Source organism: Dreissena polymorpha, chromosome 4 (genome assembly GCF_020536995.1).
Source record: "Dreissena polymorpha isolate Duluth1 chromosome 4, UMN_Dpol_1.0, whole genome shotgun sequence".
Classification (NCBI taxonomy): Eukaryota; Metazoa; Mollusca; class Bivalvia; order Myida; family Dreissenidae; genus Dreissena; species Dreissena polymorpha.
In genome coordinates, this window is record NC_068358.1 from 25,682,044 (window position 1) to 25,703,492 (window position 21,449).

General features: G+C 38.0%; 3 protein-coding genes across 3 annotated transcripts in view; all 3 read right to left on the bottom strand.

Moving 5' to 3' along the window:
- LOC127876624 (uncharacterized) overlaps positions 1-21,449 on the bottom strand; it is a 57,906-nt gene that overhangs the window by 25,189 nt on the left and 11,268 nt on the right. The window lies entirely within an intron of this gene.
- LOC127878293 (uncharacterized) lies at positions 3,075-4,289 on the bottom strand. The gene has a single exon (XM_052424812.1). The coding sequence runs from the start codon at positions 4,287-4,289 to the stop codon at positions 3,075-3,077; it is 1,215 nt and encodes a 404-aa protein (XP_052280772.1).
- LOC127876626 (ATP-dependent DNA helicase RecQ-like) lies at positions 19,194-21,005 on the bottom strand. The gene is made up of 2 exons (XM_052421969.1): positions 20,777-21,005; positions 19,194-20,292 (listed from the first exon to the last, which is right to left on the bottom strand). Exons 1-2 carry the CDS (start codon positions 20,899-20,901, stop codon positions 19,386-19,388), a joined length of 1,032 nt encoding a protein of 343 aa, XP_052277929.1. The 5' UTR covers positions 20,902-21,005; the 3' UTR covers positions 19,194-19,385.

Here is a 21,449-nt window from a genome sequence, read left to right on the forward strand (position 1 = left end):
CTTTGATACTTTAGGAAAAAAGTGGACCTAAACACAAAACTTAACCAAATTTTCAATTTTCTAAGTATAAAAATGGCACATAATTCTGTCAAAATGCCAGACAGAGTTACATAACTTTGCCTCCACAGTCCCCTTATGTTAGTTAGTAAGTGTTGCAAGTATGAAAGCAATAGCTTTGATACTTAAGGAATAAAATGGACCTAAACACAAAACTTAACCAAATTTTTCAATTTTCTAAGTATAAAAAGGGCACATAATTCTGTCAAAATGCAAGCCAGAGTTATCTAACTTTGCCTGCCCAGTCCCCTCATGATAGTTAGTAAGTGTACAAAGTTTGAATGCAATTGATACTTTCTGAGAAAAGTGGACCTAAACGCAAAACTTAACCGGACGCCGACGCCAAGGTGATGACAATAACTCATAAATTTGTGTTCTTTAAATAGATGAGCTAAAAATAAAATCATGTTTCCAAATTAATGTAAATTAGTATTTGATATAAGTCAGGCTATTTTCAGCAATATTAATAATAATGTTGGCATTATTATATTGCTGTTTTTTAATGCAATCTGCTGTGTCAACTTTGAACTAGAGAGAGTGACATATAATATTTTCATGAGAGCTTCATGATCTCCCTTTAAGGAGCTTTGACTCTTTCAGCGCTGGAACCGAATTTTGGAGGCATTTGCAAACAGTTTGGATCCAGATGAGACGCCACAGAACGTGGCGTCACATCAGGATCCAAACTGTTTGCTATTCTTAAAGTATTCTTTGAAAAAAATCGAAGAAAATGCTAATTAAAGAAATTAAGCAGACAGCATTTTAGCAGACCACAAATTTCCCAGCATGCAAAGGGTTAATATGTTTAAACCAAAACTACACCAAACTCATACTGAACATGATATTACCAGGGTATGTGAACTTTGATACACTGATGACCCTTTAAATAGGGAAATACGAAATACTTGATTTGAAGTGTTATTACAAGTAGAACCTGACGATAGACGTTCATCAATATCTTTTTAAAAAATCGGTTAAAAGTCACTCTTAATAAACAGGATTTGAGCTTGTTGGCTGCATTATAAGCCTTGAAAACGTTAGAAGACAAAAAAAGAAAACACTTGATTTCAAGTAGAAAGACAAACAGAACCCTTGGATTAAAGTACATGACGTCTATATACTTTTTAGGAGGTTGGAAGTCATCCTTATATACAGGATTTGTGCTTTTGACCAAGTTATAACCTTGATCAACAAGATAAAAAATATGACATCCTTTATTTGAAGTGAAATGACCACTAATGGCCCTTGGATTGACGTACAATTTACATCTATATGACCGGTAGTGTACTTGAATTGACGTATATTACATCTATATCTATCTTAGCACGTTGGAAGTCAATCTTAAGATCAAGGATTTGTACTTTTGTGCAGTCAGCAAACGTACGTTTATCAAAGTCATTTGAGCACGCTTAAATGAGTCTTATGCCATATACGGCCAGCTTAGCTCCAGACCAGCCTGCACAATCATATATCCTAGTCAGGGGTACAGTGCATGCTGTATAGTGACACTAGGACCAGCCTGCACAATCATATAGCCTAGTCAGGGGTACAGTGTATGCTGTATAGTGACACTAGGACCAGCCTGCACAATCATATAGCCTAGTCAGGGGTACAGTGTATGCTGTATAGTAACACTAGGACCAGCCTGCACAATCGTATAGCCTAGTCAGGGGTACAGTGTATGCTGTATAGTAACACTAGGTCCAGCCTGCACAATCATATAGCCTAGTCAGGGGTACAGTGTATGCTGTATAGTGACACTAGGACCAGCCTGCACAATCGTATAGCCTAGTCAGGGGTACAGTGTATGCTGTATAGTAACACTAGGTCCAGCCTGCACAATCATATAGCCTAGTCAGGGGTACAGTGTATGCTGTATAGTGACACTAGGACCAGCCTGCACAATCGTATAGCCTAGTCAGGGGTACAGTGTATGCTGTATAGTAACACTAGGACCAGCCTGCACAATCATATAGCCTAGTCAGGGGTACAATGTATGCTGTATAGTAACACTAGGTCCAGCCTGCACAATCATATAGCCTAGTCAGGGGTACAGTGTATGTTGTATAGTAACACTGTCTACTTGAATTGAATAAATAAGTATAGCGTTGTGTTTTACGTTTTAAGGTCGTCCTTTCTCAATCATAACTATATATCAACTGAAACAACAATAACAAGATGACGTGCATGTATATGACGTTATTCGGCGGCGTCATACGACGGCGCGCCAACGGCGGCGTCACACGACGGCGCGCTAAGTTCCCAACATTCTCCGGACCGCGAAATGTTAATATACACTTACAAAATATGCTTATTTAAATAAAATAATTAAATCTACTGATGTTTTTGAAACTTCAAATGTCAAAAACACCAGACAGAGTTTAACACTTGATTGCACACTATTAAAGTCAGTTGTCGTCACAGTGTACTTCTAGCGGGTATAATTTGACGATAGGTCTCGTGGTGATTCCACCTGATGTACGGAGGCGCGCGGCCCTCGTCAACCCATCATTTCCGGTGAAAAGCTCGTCTACCACAGCCAGGGTCTACTGAAGTTGCGGTTTGAAGTCGTCCTGCACGATAACAACGTCGCCCAAACGTATCGTCTGATGGTTGTTGCCGACTTTCGTCTTATGGTGCTCGCGTAGTGACGTCAAGTATTCACGTTTCCAGCACGCCCAGTATTGGTCGATGACTCGTCTGTGTTGGTCAAGACGCCGTATTGCGTTCTTTTTGGTATGATTGCGCCAAATGATACCGTCTACATCGGGAGTGTCGTATGTAGGCAGTGACGTCATCCGCTTGCCGTACAACAGATGAGCGGGTGTTAACGGCTCTGGATCTTCACGTGATGTTGAAACGAATGTGAGCGGTCTGTCATTGATAATTGCCTCTACTTCAGTGACGACGGTCTGCAGTGTATGTAAGTCTACTGAAGCATTACCAAGTACTTTCATTATGGTCTTCTTCGTGATGCCTATTAGCCGTTCCCACCAACCACCATACCGAGGTGCGCGTTACGGTATGAACATCCATTTTGTGCCCCGTGCTGCAAGACACGCCTGACTATTGTGTGTCATTCGGTAAATGTTGAGTAGAGACGCAAAGATGCCGCGTGTCTGGAGATCCGCCCGATTGTCGACTGTCGGACAATACCGCCAGTCCGCGTCTGAGATGAGCTTCCGGATCTCTTCTACCCTGTTCTTCTCAAAACGTTTTAATTGTTTTGTAGAATGTATCAATTGCAGCGTGATCTGACTGTCAGACCAGCAGACTACTCTCTTGCAAAGAACAGCTTTCATATTGTGCTGGGCGACACGTGCGCCAATGAGCGCCGCCATTAATTCCAGCCTCGGTAGAGATAATTCATTTACTGGAGCAACTCGGTTCTTGACAAAGACGAACGCTGAATTCGACGATGTGTTCAGGTATGCGCCGTACGCACGTGTACTGGCGTCAACAAACACGTGTAACACGTAATCTTCATCGACCATGTTCGGTGGGCTGTCCAGAAAATACAGTCTCGGGAACGATGTCGTCATAGCTTCATTTAAGTCTTCTGCGATGTGTAGCCAGGTGTTTTGTTCACGTTCCGGAATTGGTGTGTCCCACGCATACTTCCGCTTCCACAGGTCCTGAATCAGCAACTTTGCACGAATGGTGACTGGGGCTAACATGCCAAGCGGGTCATAAATCGTCGACGTCTGCTGTAAAATTCCACGCTTAGTAGCCTTTTCCTTGGAATTTATGGAGCGCATGACAAATGACATCTGGTCTATTTCCGGTTCCCATAGCAAACCTAACACCTTTATCACAGCATCCCTGTCTACGACACCTTCAGCTTCTGCCATAGCCCTCAGTTCGCTTGAATTTGACGTCCATGATCTCAGGTTAAAGCCGCCGGCTGCCATCAACTCACGTGCCTGGCGGAAGTACTTCAGTACATCAGTCTCTGATGTGAAACTTGAAACGACGTTGTCGACGTATAGGTCATTGCTGATTGTGCTCGCAGCTGGGTTGTCTTTGTTCAGGGTCAAGTGCTTCAAAATTGTTGCGCTTAGAATAAATGGGGAACACGTTGCTCCGAATAAAACAGCTCGGAAACGGTATGTCGTCAGTGAACTGCATGGGTCTGTAGGGTCCGACAGCCAAAGGAATCTTGTGACATCACTATCATCTTTATGTAGCATAGCGTTGAGGAATGCCTTCTGTAGCGCCGTTAAATGTCGCATTGCCTTTATATGTCGCAGGCTACGAGATTTGTCGCAAAGTTGACGATAAATGTCGAAAGGAACGATTAATGTCGAAAAATCCTACTGACGATATATGTCGCAACTTTAACGATAAATGTCGCAAATATTTCAACTGACGATATATGTGGCAACATTAACGTTAAATGTCGCATACCTGTGTATGTCATGTAAAAAATGAAAAGTTGAAGTAAAAATGACTAACACTTTCAGGTTAGATCTAGATTACCCGACGAGGTTCTTTTGGTCGACTTCCACCAGAATGATCAGTTTTTAGCTAGTATTGTCGGATTTGGTCAGTTGTGGTCAGTATTGTCCATTATTGTCGGATGCTGTGTCATATTTATTCATTCCCGACAAAAAACACGTTAAGTCGTATTCAAAAATGACAAAAATCCTTGTTTCAACTTGATCGGAAATCGGAAAAGCGAGGTGCCCGTAAGTTTTTGTTTTAGGTTAAAGGCAGTTTCGACAAGGTTGGTTATATAAGATCAGTCTTACAGGAACCGTCTGGGTAGAACAAATGTTAATTCCTCGGTATTTCTGCTGGATACTGACAGCTTTGCTATCTTTGCATCAGCGATTGAAGGCGAATATTCTTGGATAGAATAATCGATCCAGGATCGCACCGGGACCTCTGGTCCCAACCTCTGTGCTCAGCTCTTTGGCTAATTATGGGGCTGGCAAAGGACAATGTCTTTTTATGAAAACTTCCAGGATTTACGGGTTCATTTCTTAAACGGTAGGTCGTTCGGGTGCAGCTGCGCAATGCACCAGATACTAAACACATATGGTTATCGCTGCATACAGCTCACTTTACTCTGTGAACGGCTTTACACCAACGTTAGTAATCAGGCTCAAATGACAAGGACTCCGTGTCGGTCGTTATAACCAGTTAACTGAACATGCTATCCGATTTTCCTTCCTAAATTTGAAGAAAGGCGTGCACTAGGGTCTGTGTCAATTCAATATTCTTGTACGGCGATAGGTTTAGTAGCGGAAAAAGTCTCTTAAGCGACACATACATTACTGTTGTCATTGACAAAAAATAAGATACAAACGACAATTCTTCATAGAAATCGGAATATAATTATGTCATTTTGTAAATTCCTATTATGTTAATTTCACCAGATTATTTTCAAATCTTCACAATTTGTTAAACTGTTGTGAAATAAATGTGTCGTTTTGGTGCTACCCTGAACGATTTGGGATCTTTGCAAGAGCGGTTTTAGGAGAGCGATGGCGTGCGTCCCCTCCCCGCGTGCGTCCCCTCCCCGTAATCAGCAAAAAAAAAATTAAAATGTGCATATTTAGGGCCTTTAAATCGAATGCCAAAAAATTACCTGCGGCGCATGAAATTGGAATTGCTACTATCAACCGTTTTAGGGTTAACAAATTTTTACTAAAGTATCCGCCACCTGTAAAACTTGACGTACACCCCACCCCCATTCGAAAACCCTTGACCCGCACCTGCTTTGATGTCACAAACATGATGTCACGAATTTACAGATGTTCAGATGTCAGCCACAGTACGAAAGTCTTATTGCTAACAATCATTTTTATAGACAATTCCATGTATTTAAAAAATGGCAGCAAAATGAGAGATCGTCCATCCGGTTGACAATTAGTTTAGACATGTTTCTACAAGATGAGGTCACGATTCGCGAGTATGATTTAATGGTATGAAGTCTTCTTATCCAACAGTTGCCTTTTCTTTGATTTCATTTTGGCGCACTTACTAGAGAAAGAACCATGAAGACATCAATGCTGATATTGAGGTTATTATTTTCTATGTTTGATTTTAGTAGGGCATAAAAATACCACGATTGCTCGTGTGATTTAATCATGATAACTATAGCATACCTACATAAAAACCCTGATTTTATAAAAAGCTTTGCAAAGTCATATACATAAAGTTAACGTGATTTGCATGAGCTTTGTTGGTAAATTTTGACTTTTTTAATGTTAAAAAAGATATTTGAATCTTGAAAGGCGATACAAAAATAAAAACAATGACGATAAAAATGACTTGTTCTTATCCGAGGCGAACATTTAATTTCTTCAAAACGTAGGACAAGGGTGCAATATTTGTGGTTGGTCATTTTCTTGTATTTTTAAGACGTTGCCGATAGTCTCTAAACGAAGTATTTTAATTTGTACATAAATACCGTCTATTTACTCAATGGTTTAACTGTATTATAAAATGCATTTAACATGAAAAGTATAAGTTTTAGAAAAAAAACGTATGATTGTCGCAACTAGTATTTTCCTTAATACATCGAGACCAGAACCGATTTCATTATTTATTTCCTATATGGATTCAGCATACTGTAATAAAGTTTATATGCGAAAAATGAGAAATCTTCAATGCAAAAGGATCATCTTTGCATCGCCTTCCTATTCCACGGTAAAATATCGCTTAAATATGGCAAAATATATTTTATTTACTGAATGCATATATTGTTATTATTCAATTTTTTAGCGGAGATGTTGCGACATCCATGACGTCAAATAATAAGCCGTCGACGTCGCCAAATAACGTATCGCGAGCGTAAAAACGTGACTACTCTAATGAATTTGTCGGTGCAGAAGTATAATGCTGCCACCGGAATAAAATACTTTAAAGTTTTTTCATTGGCTATTTCAATGAAGCGCACGTGCCGTCGCAATTCGTTATCACGCGATCTGTATTAAATAAGCCAATGGAAACAATCGATAGTATTCAACCCGGAGGCAGATTTTGACTACTGCTCCGACACAATCAGTAGAGTATTCGCCCTTTAACTCTGTGCGCGTGGCTCGCGATACCTTAATTTAAACAATACTGTAAAATGTTGAGATTACGGGGTACGAGGGTCAGCCCCAAAGCATCTAGAGTTTTTCAATCATTATCAAAGTACTTGACAAATTTACTTAACACTGTGTCCACCCATCGTATTACCCAATGCTTATTACATGTGCGACCGCATGGGGAAAATATGTGTCGTTTGCTATGGAATAAGGGAGCGCACAATAAAGGTCTCATATGATCGGACGGTGCAGCGAAAATGACGACGTAACAATAACGAGTTAATTGGAATAATATAATACAGTGTACTTTTATGTCAAGCTAGGTAAACAGTGCTTTTGATTAAGGTCTTATAATAGATAATGAAATGTCCGTATTTTGAGATTTTTCGAAAACTGGTATTCTAAAAATATTACAACAGTTTAACGTTGGTAATACATTTTAGTAAAAGCAATAAAATAGAACCGTTAACATAGTTTTAGTTGATTGTTGTTAACTAACATGATATTAATGCTGTATTTAAGGTTGATATGTTCGCTGTTGCTGATTGCGATGGCGCTAGCTAAGGGCTGGAGGACGTGTGGGCTTATGTCCGATACAGAGTATAGGATAATGTTCGAACTGGTATCGGGCGGGACGTATCATGTACCGGTTGCAGAAAGGACAACCTTAGAACGATCTACACTGCGAAGATTTCACAGATACAATGGGTTTTATTTGATTGAAAATAATCGAATGTACTAAAAGGGAAAAGAGCTTTAGTGTGAATCAAAAGGCAGCAAAGTTATAACTCATAATTACCATAAAAGTAAAGGCATTGTTGTGAGAAGGTTATATCATCTGTTAAAACGAAGATATACTGAAGGTTCAGAGGCAAAGATAAAGCAAGTTATTGCTAAACTGCCGCATTATCAGATGAGCAATGCAAAGTTTTCTTAAAAAGCACCTATAATGCATGTTTGCAGCAGTTCTGTGCACGATATACTTCAAATCTATCTCGTCAATATGCAGAGACATGCAGTTATATACTATAAAGAAAAGTGTAAATTCATTTTAAGCGTAATGGATATATTAAGTCGGTTTGTGTGGTCACGAGCTATACCTAGCAATTCAGCCGATGTAATCACTTAACATTTCAGTCGCATATTTGCAGAATTTGATACAACCAAAATAATTCAGCATGAAAGAGGACGTGAACTCGATGGAGAAGTAAAACGGTTGTTGAAAGTTCTCAATATAAAGATTAGCAAAATTCGCCCTTATCACCCTCAAAGTCAGGGAAAGGTTGAAATGATGCATAAAACATTGAAGCAAAAGATTGCATACGATTTGACGCATGCTGATAGCTTTGGTTTAAACTGGGGAAAAACAGCTACCAGAGTATCAACGTATATAAAACAATTACCAAAAAGAATGTCGAGCATGGAAGTCACCGCATGAAATTTACTATGGAAGGGATCCTTATAATGAAAATTCAAAGCAAAATCGCAAACTGCTAACAAAGAAACTATGAGATGCCCCAAAGTCGCAACACTAAAGTGAAATAGCCGAAATGACAGAGCTTACAAGATGCCAAACAAAACACAGATTAATAATATTGTGGACTGTTTCGCTATGAGAAAAATGGTTTATTGAATAGGAGAATATGGGCAGTAGATGGTGTGATACAGGAGCGATCTTTGAAAACAAACATGTACACATTAAATATCACGTCCTCGAATCTGCTCGAGCAGGACAATCTGCCCGTTCGGAAGAAAAATTGTGCCACGTAAACAACCTCACACAATATTCGTGTACATCAACAGGTGCATGCAACAAGCAACGGTTACGTAGAAAACAGTATTGCATACCTACAACAAAATCGTCCCAGCTTGAAAACTTGACGGCAATCACCTAAGCCAATATGGAATACATAGGTCGGATAAAACGCTTAGACAAGACGTAGTAACCTTTTTGGGGCAAACACCCGTACTTGGTAATAGGATTTGTGGAGCAAACTGGTGTTACTCAATACTTGAGCAACCACGAAAATATTTGTCGCGAATGTCTAAAGAATATGAATACGGTGACCAAATAACATTGCAAGCGATGTCGCACCTGTATTATATGCAGATTTTAAAAGTGTCGTCTAAGAATAGGGCCACTACATTGATAAGTCCGGATTGGAGTTCATGTCTGTCTAGCCGTTACTCTCGAATAATACTATGACATAATACTAAACGCTGGTGGTGAGGACCTGAACGCTGGCGTTGATGACCTGAGCGCTGGCGGTGATGACCTGAGCGCTGGCGGTTATGACCTGAACGCTGGCGGTGGTGACCTTAGCGCTGGCGGTGATGACCTGAACGCTGACGGTGATGACCTGAACACTGGCGGTGATGACCTGAACGCTGGCGGTGATGACGTGAACGCTGACAGTGATTGCATGAACGCGGACGGTGATGACCTGAAAGCTAGCGGTGATGACCTGAACGCTAGAGGTGATGACCTGAGCGCTGGTGGTTATGACCTGAGCGCTGACGGTGATGACCTGAACTCAAACAGTCAAACAGTTAACGCGCGCGTATACATATTTTAATTTTGTATTGGTGATTCATGATTGTGCGGTAACCCAATGCCTTTATTGCATTTTACACATAGTATTTGTGCGTTAAAGCTATGCTTAAATTATCATCAATATATTATATTGATACATACATATTAAAATCTGGCTAAACACTTCGTACAGATATGGGTGGAATTCAGATTGCATTTACGAAAAAAAACATCCGCAACATAACTCACCACAATTCTAATGTATTTCATTGGTTTAAATATGTTAATGTCGTTCACCAACACAAACAAACAACAACACCATATATTTCGTTTTAACCGTTTCAACAACAAAAAACTCCCTTAAAACACGCTTGATATATTAAAGCTTAAAAACAACTGTACAAACGGATGTTATAAAAATTCCTAAACATTTTTCCCCAACGCCTATATCCTGTATAAAAAACAAGCAGCCAAACAAATTATACACTGCAATGAAATCCTAATATCAAATTTAAATTGCCTCATTTTCTGGCGTTTTAATATTTATTTTAATTTTTCAGTAAGAATGCTTTTTAAGTAAGAAGTGAAAAAATCTTTTTCTATGATACCTTAAACTGGAGAACGAGCTAAGCAAAACAATCTTCTTATATGCTTGCAGAATATTTGCTGATAATGCACTTGTATACATTGTTAGCTTAACGTCTGTATTGATGTCGAGCTGAATGCCTAATTATATCATACAATCATATAAAGTCAAAACATGTGCATGATTGCATTATTGTAGGAAATCAAGTGAAACATCATATCAATGAAATCATGTTTTGTTTTAATCAATCAAGAACATGTTGGGCGGTGTCTTTCTCTCCAAATAACAGAAAGGTATCGGTTTCTTTATGTAACAATGCTTTTTGCCTTCGCTTGTTCTTTCTATAGGTCGGTTGGTGGTGGCTTCCGAACTTACTCTTGAACTAGAACTTAATCTCGCGTTGCGATTACGGATTTCAAAATGAATTGCTGTAAATATAAACCTATTTTAGAATGTGTGTCGCTTAAATAACCAGAAAGAGTCTGTCAATGTTAAGTCTTTCCATTAAAGGTGACACAAATGGTTTGCCCAAGCTCTTACTGTTCATTGCGTATTGTATGCAATATCCTGAACTTATAATACTCTGCTCTTTTAAATACTTGAAGGCTTTGAACCATTAATAGAAAAAAATGTATCACCATAATAAAACGTGTGATGCGAACATTCCCCGTACGTTTCAGATGAGTCGTTCACATGAAAACAACTATTAAGCACATATTGATGAAAAAGCGTCATTACCAAACATCAAAAGCATGGAAATTAAATGCGATGACTATCATCAAAAACTAATCAAATATTTTACATCCTAGTTTATTGAAGCATAAATTATTCGTTTATTCTCAATGATTTCAATTTTCCGTTACCAGGCACGTAAATCAAATCCATACATCCACTTAAAGATGTGTCGCTGTTAGCCGGATGTTATATAGAAGCATCAGACCGGGAATAATTTGAAAGTATAATTATATTGAAACAATAACCATTGATTTTCGAATTGAATTTATGAAAGAACTCAGTTTTCTCGAGTAAAACATGATTACATGTATATTTATCGAGCACAGCTCATGTTTTACTTTAATTGTGTGATATGTGCTAAAAAAATTACAACTCCTATCCGAAAATGTCATGTTTGTCGTACTTATAATGCTAATATTAATAAATGTAATGCTAATGCTACTTTACGTTAAAACGTTCAACTGGTTTATGTCTTGTGTTGTTATTGTTGTTGTTTATGTTGTTAAATGCCTTTAGGCCACTTTAAATTATTAATAAAAACATACAGAAATTTTAAACAGCAGAGACCAATAACTGGTGAATATTTTATTGAGTAAATTTTCACAATTGTTTAGATTAATCGGGTTTAATTAAGAATAATAATAATATATACAGCCGCCAATCTAGAACTTAATTCACAGCTATACAATGTTCATCACGTTGTGTTATAATCTGAATGTAATGGCGCTCATATAATGAAATAAGTATTTTGTTTGGCCTCTATGAATAATACACGAATATCAATTAGGAAGTTGGCGAAGGGGCTCAAATTGATCAAAATGTTGATTGAACAGAAATAAAATTATTGCCTGTCAGCAGGAATAGGCGTGTATTACTTTAACAAGTACACACTTTATTATGGTAAATGTATGTATTTCTTATACATTCAAAACATAGTCAGGCCAACGTTTAGTGTTTATTTTTTGAATTTCTTTGTAAAAACTAGTATTGTTCGTTCTAAAAAACTCGGATTTTTTTAATTATTTACTTAATATTTCTATAGCGATTTTATAATACGTGTATTATTACACATGCGTTTTTTTTTGTTTCACGTATAAATAATCGAACACAAAATTATAGACTCTATATCTATCTCTCTCTCTATATATATATATATAGCACATTATTGGGAGTAAGTTTCTTTTATTTATTTAGCAAAATATATTGAAAGCAAGTTGTTATAATCAGTTAACCGCTATCAACGAGGTTACGCAAAAGACGCATGATAGTGTATTGTAATCTCCACATCCCATTGTTGACCAGCAGTCGTTTTTTTTTTACCTGATATATTAATAGACTCAGATTTGGAACGACCTGTGCTGCGCAAATATACCACTTCACTGACGTAGTACATAGTGGACTTTTTTTAATAATTCATAAACTTACTCTTTCGCGACGCGTAAAGTTAAAAAATGTTTATTTTTTATTTTTCTATATACGATTCGTTCAAAATTATTCCCTTTAACACGATATTCATATTATGTATCGATTTAAAAATGATTGTAGTTCAAGGACTGAAACCGCGCCGCGAACTCTTTCTCTGCGCTAATGCGGCATTTATCAGGTTTTGGATCTCTAACAAATCTGGCTTTCAAAGCTTGCTATTAAGCTAAGTTGTTCGCAAGCGAACGACTTAAAACGATCTGACACGAGTTGCCATTCAAAGATAATGATACATGTACTACAGTCATGTAACTACCATACAATATTCAATACAATTTTATCGTAATTTGTGTAACTGTAATAATGTTACAGTTTTATCACATCTTACAACCTTTGGCCAATCTTGATAACAGCAGTCCCTTTAGCACAGGGAAATCAACAACTGGTCACTCGAGCCAAGAATTATAAAAATTGATTGGGTCAATATTTACCACAACTGACCATTTCGGACAAAACTGACCGCAACTGACCATTTTGGACAATACTAACTAAAAACTGACCATTCTGATGGAAGTCGGCCCAATGAACCTTGTCGGGTATAATAGATCTAACCTAAAAGTTTTAGTCATTTTACTTCGACTTTTCATTTTTGTACATGACTTACAAAGGTGTGCGACATTTATCGTTAATGTTGCGACATATATCGGCAGTTGATTTTTTTGCGACATTTATCGTTAAAGTTGCGACATATATCGTTAGTAGGATTTGCGACATTTATCGTTCCTTGCGACATTTATCGTCAACGTTGCGACAAATCTCGTAGCCTGCGACATATAACGGCGATGCGACATTTAACGGCGCTACACATTCTCTATGTCAGAGACAACACCGTACTTTCCTATTCGAAACTTCATTAGAAGCAGTGTCAGATCATTGAGTTCCGGTGGCGTTGACATTAAACGAACATTGAGACTGGCACTTCCGGTTACTTGTCGACAACTACAATCGTAAACAATTCTCATTGGAGTTGTAGCAGAGTCCTTTTTAACCCTTATGATGTGGAATATAGTGAATACAAGCCGATGTGCTATCGTTTTCGACCCGTTCAATAAATCCGCATCTCTCTTGGTCATTTATGATCTTGCTATAACAGGCAAGTGTTGCTGGGTCTTTACTAAGTCTTCTTATGCTACTTTCTGTTCTCTTCCTTGCTAGTTCGTAATTTGTAGGTAGAGTAGCGTGTTCCTCTTTCCATGGCAATCTTGCTGTGTATTTACCGTCTGAAAATGTTAAACACCTATCTTGGTAGCTTTTCATAATGTCGACTGCGCATGCCTGTTCTGCGTCTTCCGGTTTGATGCCAAACGTCTCAATATCCCAGAAGCGTGATACATCTGTAGCTACATGTGCAGTGATAACATTCATAACGCTCGTTCCATGATTTGCGCTTTCCGGAAGTGGCCCTGACAGGAAATAGCCGATGCGAGAGCTGACGGCTGTAGGACCATCGCCTCGTACTACCTGGTCTTCCACGATCTGCCAGTAGAAATCTGCACCGACGAGTAGAGAGATTTCAAATGAATCCTCCATCGTCACCGGATGGGCGAGTTGCAGCCCTGGTAGATACTTCAAACTCTTGATAGACTGTCGACAGCGGTTTATTAATGGTTTCGCAATTACAGGAACGATAAGTACCCGAATGGGAATCATACATCCATCTGTTGCCACGATATTGATGGTTGCTGTATGAAGACGCCTGACGCTGTGTGCGAGATCTCCAAAAGATGACAAGTTGATGACGTCAGTTCCGTCATGTTTCAACTGCAGCTTGTCGGCTAACTTCTGCGTAATGAATGATCTCTGCGCACCTTCGTCCATGAGTATATTGGCCTCAGCGTACCGTCCGCCGGCGCACACCGGTGAGACTGCTGTCTTCAACAGAACATCTGAGTGGGATGTCAATGACGACGAGTGTAATATTGCTGCCCCCTCTCTGTTACTCCATGTATGACCAGTGTGACTGCTAGAACGATTCTGTGAAGTTTCAGAGGTTTTATTTGTGACACAATGCGATGATTCCTGTGACGATTCACATATGAATGAATGGTGATTGCCTTTACATATGCGACAGCGAATTCTTGATGGACAGTTTACAGCTTGATGCAATTTGCTCAGGCAATTTAAACAAAGTCCTTTTTTCTTTACGATGGAAATGTGCACTAAAATGTCACTTACTGTTTTGCATTCACCCTGATGGGTTCTTTCACAGAACACGCACATACGTCGCTCGATTTCCTTCTGACATTTCGTTTACTTCCGGTTGTAAATGGTCTTCTTCCGGGACCCAGTGTGAAACGCTGCAGTGAGTAGCAAGTCTGTTTGGTCGTTGTGTGTGTTCCCTGCGTCCATAATGTCGATCTCCCGATAAATGGCGCGTCGAAGATCACTCAATTTCCAACTTCCGGTCCCGTGATCTCTGGCTAAATTCCGTTTCGTGTCTGGCGGAAGTCTCTGCAGAATGACGGGAACGAGGAGAGTGCCGTAATTCTCTTGCGATTCTCCTAGCGATTCCAGACCCCGAATTTTCGTCTCCATTTGGTCATAAAATCCACGTAGACTCTGCACAGTGGCGTAAGGGGACGGAAGCTGTAATAACGCATTCATATATGCCGTTATGATTTTATGTTTTTGTCCATACCTCTCAGTCAAAAGTGAGATTGCCTGGCCGTAGTTAGCGTTAGTAAGAGCAAATCCTTCAATTGTTCTGGACGCCTCGCCCTCCAGCATTGTCTTCAAATAATTAAATTTTTGGACATCTGTCAAACTTCCGTTTTTATGTATGGCCGATTCATAGCTGTCCCAAAACGATTGCCACGTTAAGATGTCGCCGTTAAATGTTATGAGGTTGAGCTTTGGAAGCTGGTGAAAATACATACTCTGCTCGGCTGGTTACATTATGTTGGTGTCAGCGATGGCCGTAGCGACTTGACGGGGTTGATGAAAGGCCGGAAGCGACGACTGATTAACGTTTTCGGATGATGCCGGTAGGGTAGGTAACTGCAGAGGCGCGCGTGGTTCTTCCTCTACGCTTCGATAGCGTGTATTGGATAACTCGGGTGGCTGCAAAACAGACACCGACAGACTACTATCATGGACGGCTGTACTACTCAAAGATGGGTGATCAAGCAGATTTTGACGGTATCTCCGAAGCTTCGCTTCCATGTCAAAAACGTACATCTGCGAGTCCAACAGCTCGTCTGTGGTCGATTCCGCGTCTGATAGTGCGATTATTTTCTCATTTAATCCTCGTATTATCTCCAACTGGTTATCTATTGCAACGATGGTTGGTTCAAACTGCAATTTGTCATTTTCTTCCAATCTTTCGATTAATCGCTCAATTACTTTCTGATTTCCTACTCTCTGCCCCTTTAACTTATCTGTATTTGTTGACGGCATACTTAGTTTTTTCGTCACGGCACCAAAATGTCTACTTGAATTGAATAAATAAGTATAGCGTTGTGTTTTACGTTTCAATGTCGTCCTTTCTCAATCATAACTATATATCAACTGAAACAACATTAACAAGATGACGTGCATGTATATGACGTTATTCGGCGGCGTCATACGACGGCGCGCCAACGGCGGCGTCACACGACGGCGTGCTAAATTCCCAACAAACACTAGGTCCAGTCTGCACAATCGTATAGCCTAGTCAGGGGTACAGTGTATGCTGAAAAGTAACACTAGGTCCATCGTCGGATACCCAGCCTGCCTTGATGTTATGGAAGAAGGCTGCTCAAACAAAAACAATATCGAGTTTGTAGAAAAAATATCGCAGAAGGTTATGGACTGTTTTAATCTTGGTGTTACTGAGAATTCAAGTATTTCAAGAATACGTAATGACCTTGAAGCAATACACGCTGATGAACAGAAGCTCTTTGCAATGAGAGTAAATGACCATTACCAATGTGCTTTGTGTGGAAAATGTTTCACCTCACTTGTTTGGTTTAAGAAACATTTAACTAACAAACACCATTGGAAGCTCCATCAAGCAAATACCAATGAACATTGTAATAATGCAGTCGGACAATTCCTATTCATGTCTCTTCTTTTTAGGGACACATGTGATTCGTACAAAATGTGTGACGGTGCAAGATCAGTATGCAATGCCCATTTTGAGTGGCTTTACGATTCTGCTTTGAAACACTCTAAGTATAAAATTTGGTTATGGCGAATGATAACATACACGCTGTCAATTCTGGGTTTCCGAGAAAGTTTTGAATACAAATGGAATATCAGTGTTAATTTGAATGGGGGAATTCGCAACAACATTCCTAATGACAATGCAGTAGAAATACAGGTCAATAACATAAAAAGAGAACTGAACACACAAGGAGCAAACAAGTCATATGAATCAGCGAAACAGATATGCATGACAACACAAGTTATTCACGCTATCAAGCAGAATCTCATGAGAACGTCCAGAACAGCAAAGTCAAAGAGTACAAGGCCTGAAGCGGACAAAAGTGGTGATATTATGAAAATGGTTGAGTTTCTCAGACAAAAGGTGCCATAAAAAATGTGTGCTGGAATAGTTTTCAAAATTTTAGAGAACCTTTGAGTGGTATTAATGCTGAGGAACTTCATGCATGGATTGGTGAGCAGAAAAGAATTGCAAATATGTTTATGTAAATCATATAGTAAACCACTGTGCACTAGTAGTTTTTTAGGTGATGACAAATTAACTAAATCAGTAATTGTGACTTTCAGTGTTACAAATAATGAAAAATCTTTTATCTTAACATTTTGATGTCAGACAATATTCTGGTGAACATTTGTATTAAGTTAACTGGTACATGTACATGTCATATGCATGTTTTATTACAGTATGATTTCAATGCAGAGTTTGCTGAATTCAAGTCTTTTATTAGCTCGGCTGTTTTCGAAGAAAACCCGAGGTATTGTCATAGCCAGCTCGTCCACCGTGCATTGCGCAATAACTTTTGCAATATTGAAGATAGCTACTTGATATTTGGCATGCATGTGCAGGGTTTTTTACCTTCTGAAAGACCTGCTGAATTTCGGCCCTTTCCCCTAGATATTTTTTTCCCCTCTGACATAAATTTTTCCCCCAAAAAATGATTTTCCCCTAAAAAAAATTTTTTTTTTTTATTTTTTTTTTAAACCTTTGAATAAATAAGTAAACCTGATTCAGTGTAGAAAATACAAAATATTGCATAATTAAATTATCTGTTGCCTTGAATTTGTTTTAAAAACAGTAAAATATGTAAAACTCTGATGTGTATCTCATGGAGCTGCACATTTTGAGTGGTAAAAGGTCAAGGTCATCCTTCAAGGTCAAAGGTCAAGTATTTTTTTTTGTTAAATTCAAAACTGCACCCACAGCAGAGTGTTGGCATTCCCTGGACGGTGCTCTTGTTCTCTATTAATGTAACCTTTAGGCTTTGAAACGTACTTGTTAGACTTGTATTTCAAACATGTTTATGCCCCTAGCATTTTTATGCGGAAAGTTGAGAATGATTGCCCGGTCTGTACTTCTGTGACAGGTTATGTGACGTGATTGCATATTTAACTCTTGATTCTAATTTTTTTATCTGTGATGTTTCATCCATTATCTTGCTGCATCATATTTTATTTTATTGTGCATTATATGTATCTGTATCAGGAAGTGTTGACATTCGTTGTGCTAATGCAGAATTCAGTGCTGTAACTTTAAAAGATTTTTTTGCCAATATCAAATGGTATTAGTTTACTTCTATAACAGTTTCACATTTCAATACTACTGGCATGTCCTATCAGTTCATGATGGGTTCTTAACAAGGTTAGCATATTAAATGATGCAAATTGTATAATTATTTTATTGTGGTAATTTGGAAGTTTATTACATTGACGCATGTGTGGTTATATGTTAAAATTGTCATTCTTTTTCTCCGTTATTCAAATGTTTACATGTATGTAGTGAAACATTTAATTTATACATGTAACAGACAAATAAATCGTTAATATTTGTATTTTGGGTTTTATTGTTTGAAGTACATGTTGAACAAACACAATTAAACAAGTAAACGCAGAATTCTTTGAAAAGTGCGAAAATAGCAAATATTTAAAAGTTGGTTATACAAAAAGTAATACAGTAACTTGTTCTTAATAATAAGGCAGCTTATAATGCATATTGATAATTATTCCAGAAGGAGCTTATTAAACACTGGGGGTCGTTCCAGCAAAGATCGTACGACAATCTTAATTTACGACTAAAATTTGAAGAGTGAAATATACAAGATGATGATAAATATCCACACAAAACATATTCCGACAGCAAAATAATAATATGCCTTGGTGTTTTGCAATAATGTTTTTTTTATATTATGAATAGTATTCTAAATTTGTCGTACAATGTTTGTTGAAACCGTCCCCTGGACCTGATAAACAAATTAACAACTATGTGCTATGAAGTATGTGTGTATATAAAGCTTAATAATAAGTTACATGAATTAAAGTATCCCAGCATACACTTGGGAATTTTATTTCACTGCTTCTGAATATCACAATTGGTATCTTACAAAGAAATCTTTCAGAAAGCTTGATATCATAATTACAGGGAATTTTCATCATTTTATGACCAATTTAAAGATAAAATTGGCAAATTACCTTTTTGAATAATTTTTTTTTTTTAAACCTAAACAACATGATGTAAAATATTGTTTTTTTTTTAGTTCTTGGGTGAATATTTTAAATTAAACCACTTAAAATATCATCAGTACAGTTATTCCAAATGGATGCTTCTATGAACAAGTGTGTATTGATAAAAAGTATTTTATTCTTTCAAACAAAAATAATATGAAAATGTACCAAAACAATTAAAATGTGTTAAGGTTGCTACAGTACATTGTATATGTCAGGTGACATACCTGATTAATCACATATTATTGCCGAAAACGGATTAAAATGAACAAATGTAATGCCTAAATGTCTACAAATAATATCCATTCCATTAACTAAAATCACTAAAGCTGTTGGAACTTTCTGAACTAGAAGAGCTTGTTTCAACATCAGATATGTCCTCTGTCAAAGCTTGAACAACAGGATGGGCGTACAATTTACAGTCCGGACTACCACAATCACATTGTTGTTCACAAATATCACAACACAAGTGCTTTAGCAGGCCCTTATTAACATCAGTATTATATGCACTCAATAACAAATTCCTGCGACATTTTGAATCATCACTTATGTAATTCTTCATATCACTATCAATACCTTTACACTGTCTGCCACAATATAATAAAAGTGCCATAGCCTGAGTTCCATCTCTACCTGCCCTTCCCAACTGCTGAACAAAAGTATCCATGTTCTTCGGAACCCCATAGTTTATTACTTGATTTACCCCTTTAAAATTAACGCCCATGCCAGCAGCACTAGTTGCCACTAACAGTCTAATCAAGCCATCATCATGTCCCATGTCTTTTTTTATAACCTCCTTGACATTTTCTGCAGTCTGGGAATGATACATATGCACATAGTTTATGTCTTTATCCAGTTCCATTCTTAACATTGTATACACATCAGTGCAATTTTTTATGGATGTACAAAATATAAGGTATCTTTCACTTTTTTCTTTCTTGTCTTTGATTGAAGTTACCAAATACTTGAACACTAAACTAAGAGGCAAGCTTCCCGTATACCTATGACAGAATAATTTGATATTTGGACGATCTGGACTGTCAACAATTTCAAAACATTTTTGCATACAAAATAGTTGTTTCACTTTAGTTCGAGCAGCTTTATTTGCCGTGGCAGTGATTAATAAGATGGGACACTCGACCAAAGAACGAACTTCTCCTAACTTCCCAAACCACTCGCGAAATGGCTCCTTCTCCTGCTCACTGTCTGCCTCTCCCCTAAAAATAAGAAGTACATGAACTTGTAAGTCTTTATTTGTGATGCATATTTTATTCAATCACATGCCTGACTCATTTTGAAATAATAATAATATGACATATTTACTAGCCAACAATATTTGTTTTTTATTAAGACCGGCTCAAATACTGGTAATATGTCACATGTCCTATGCAGTTTGACTAACACGAAGACTTACTATCAAATATAGAATTGATATTCAAAATGACATTAAAATGACTATGCAACTCTTTTATAATACATCTGTCTGCACTTAGAGGTTTTAATAACATAACTTTGGTTTATATATTTTAGCAGCAGTCTCTTATACAAATACAACACAGCTAAAAGTGCTACACAAATTCTACACAGCTGAAAGCGCTAAACAATTACTACACAGCTGTTCAGTATATTACAATTATCAAACTTAAGCGGGTTTTTTCACACTGTAACACAATAATAAGGTAGGTTAATATTACTTATTACCATTGTATTATTGTATGAGCCTCATCCACAACAATAAGTTTAATGGAAGTACTGTTCGCCATCATGTCCCTCCACTTTTGAACGCCAAGAAGACTCTCCGGGGAAGAATAAATAAAGTCATGCATCCCAGATATGGAATGAGTGATGTATTGGACGTCATCATTGATGACGTTCAATCGAACGAATGATAAAGGGGGCTAAGTTTCGTTAAGTTGGTGCAAATCACTGCGATTTGAGCGCCTTGAAAACTGGCCGAACACGTTTGCTGAAATTTGACATGTATATGTACCAGAATGCGATCTACCTGTTGGCGTAGGCGTTATACCTGGGAAAAATCAAGTTTTCGAGTATTTTGCGTTTAAATATTTTTATGGGAAAGGGCACGCGCGCGTGACGTCATGAAAAGCGCTTAGGCTAGCTTCCATCTTGCTACGAAACAAAGAAACTGACGTTACGCGTTATTAATTCAGTTAGGCGTTTAATCGATAAACAAAGGCGTAATAATTGTGTTTGAATATCAATCGGTAGTACACATGCATGTCTTTTGTGCACATTGTGGTTTTTTAATGAACATGACATAAATCTATGTGTTATTCAACGTATTGAGTGCGACGAGTTAAAGAAAGGTTTACACGGCTAGGCTTTCTGAGATAAATGTAAGTACACACTGGTA

What these genes read in the sequence shown, in the direction of transcription:
- LOC127878293 (XM_052424812.1), bottom strand. Translation starts at nt 4,289, where the DNA reads ATGCGACATTTAACGGCGCTACAGAAGGCATTCCTCAACGCTATGCTA.
- LOC127876626 (XM_052421969.1), bottom strand. Translation starts at nt 20,901, where the DNA reads ATGCATGACTTTATTTATTCTTCCCCGGAGAGTCTTCTTGGCGTTCAA. An exon ending in GCTCATACAATAATACAATG is followed by an intron (nt 20,293 to 20,776) that starts GTAATAAGTAAT and finishes TCTTATTTTTAG; the next exon opens with GGGAGAGGCAGACAGTGAGC.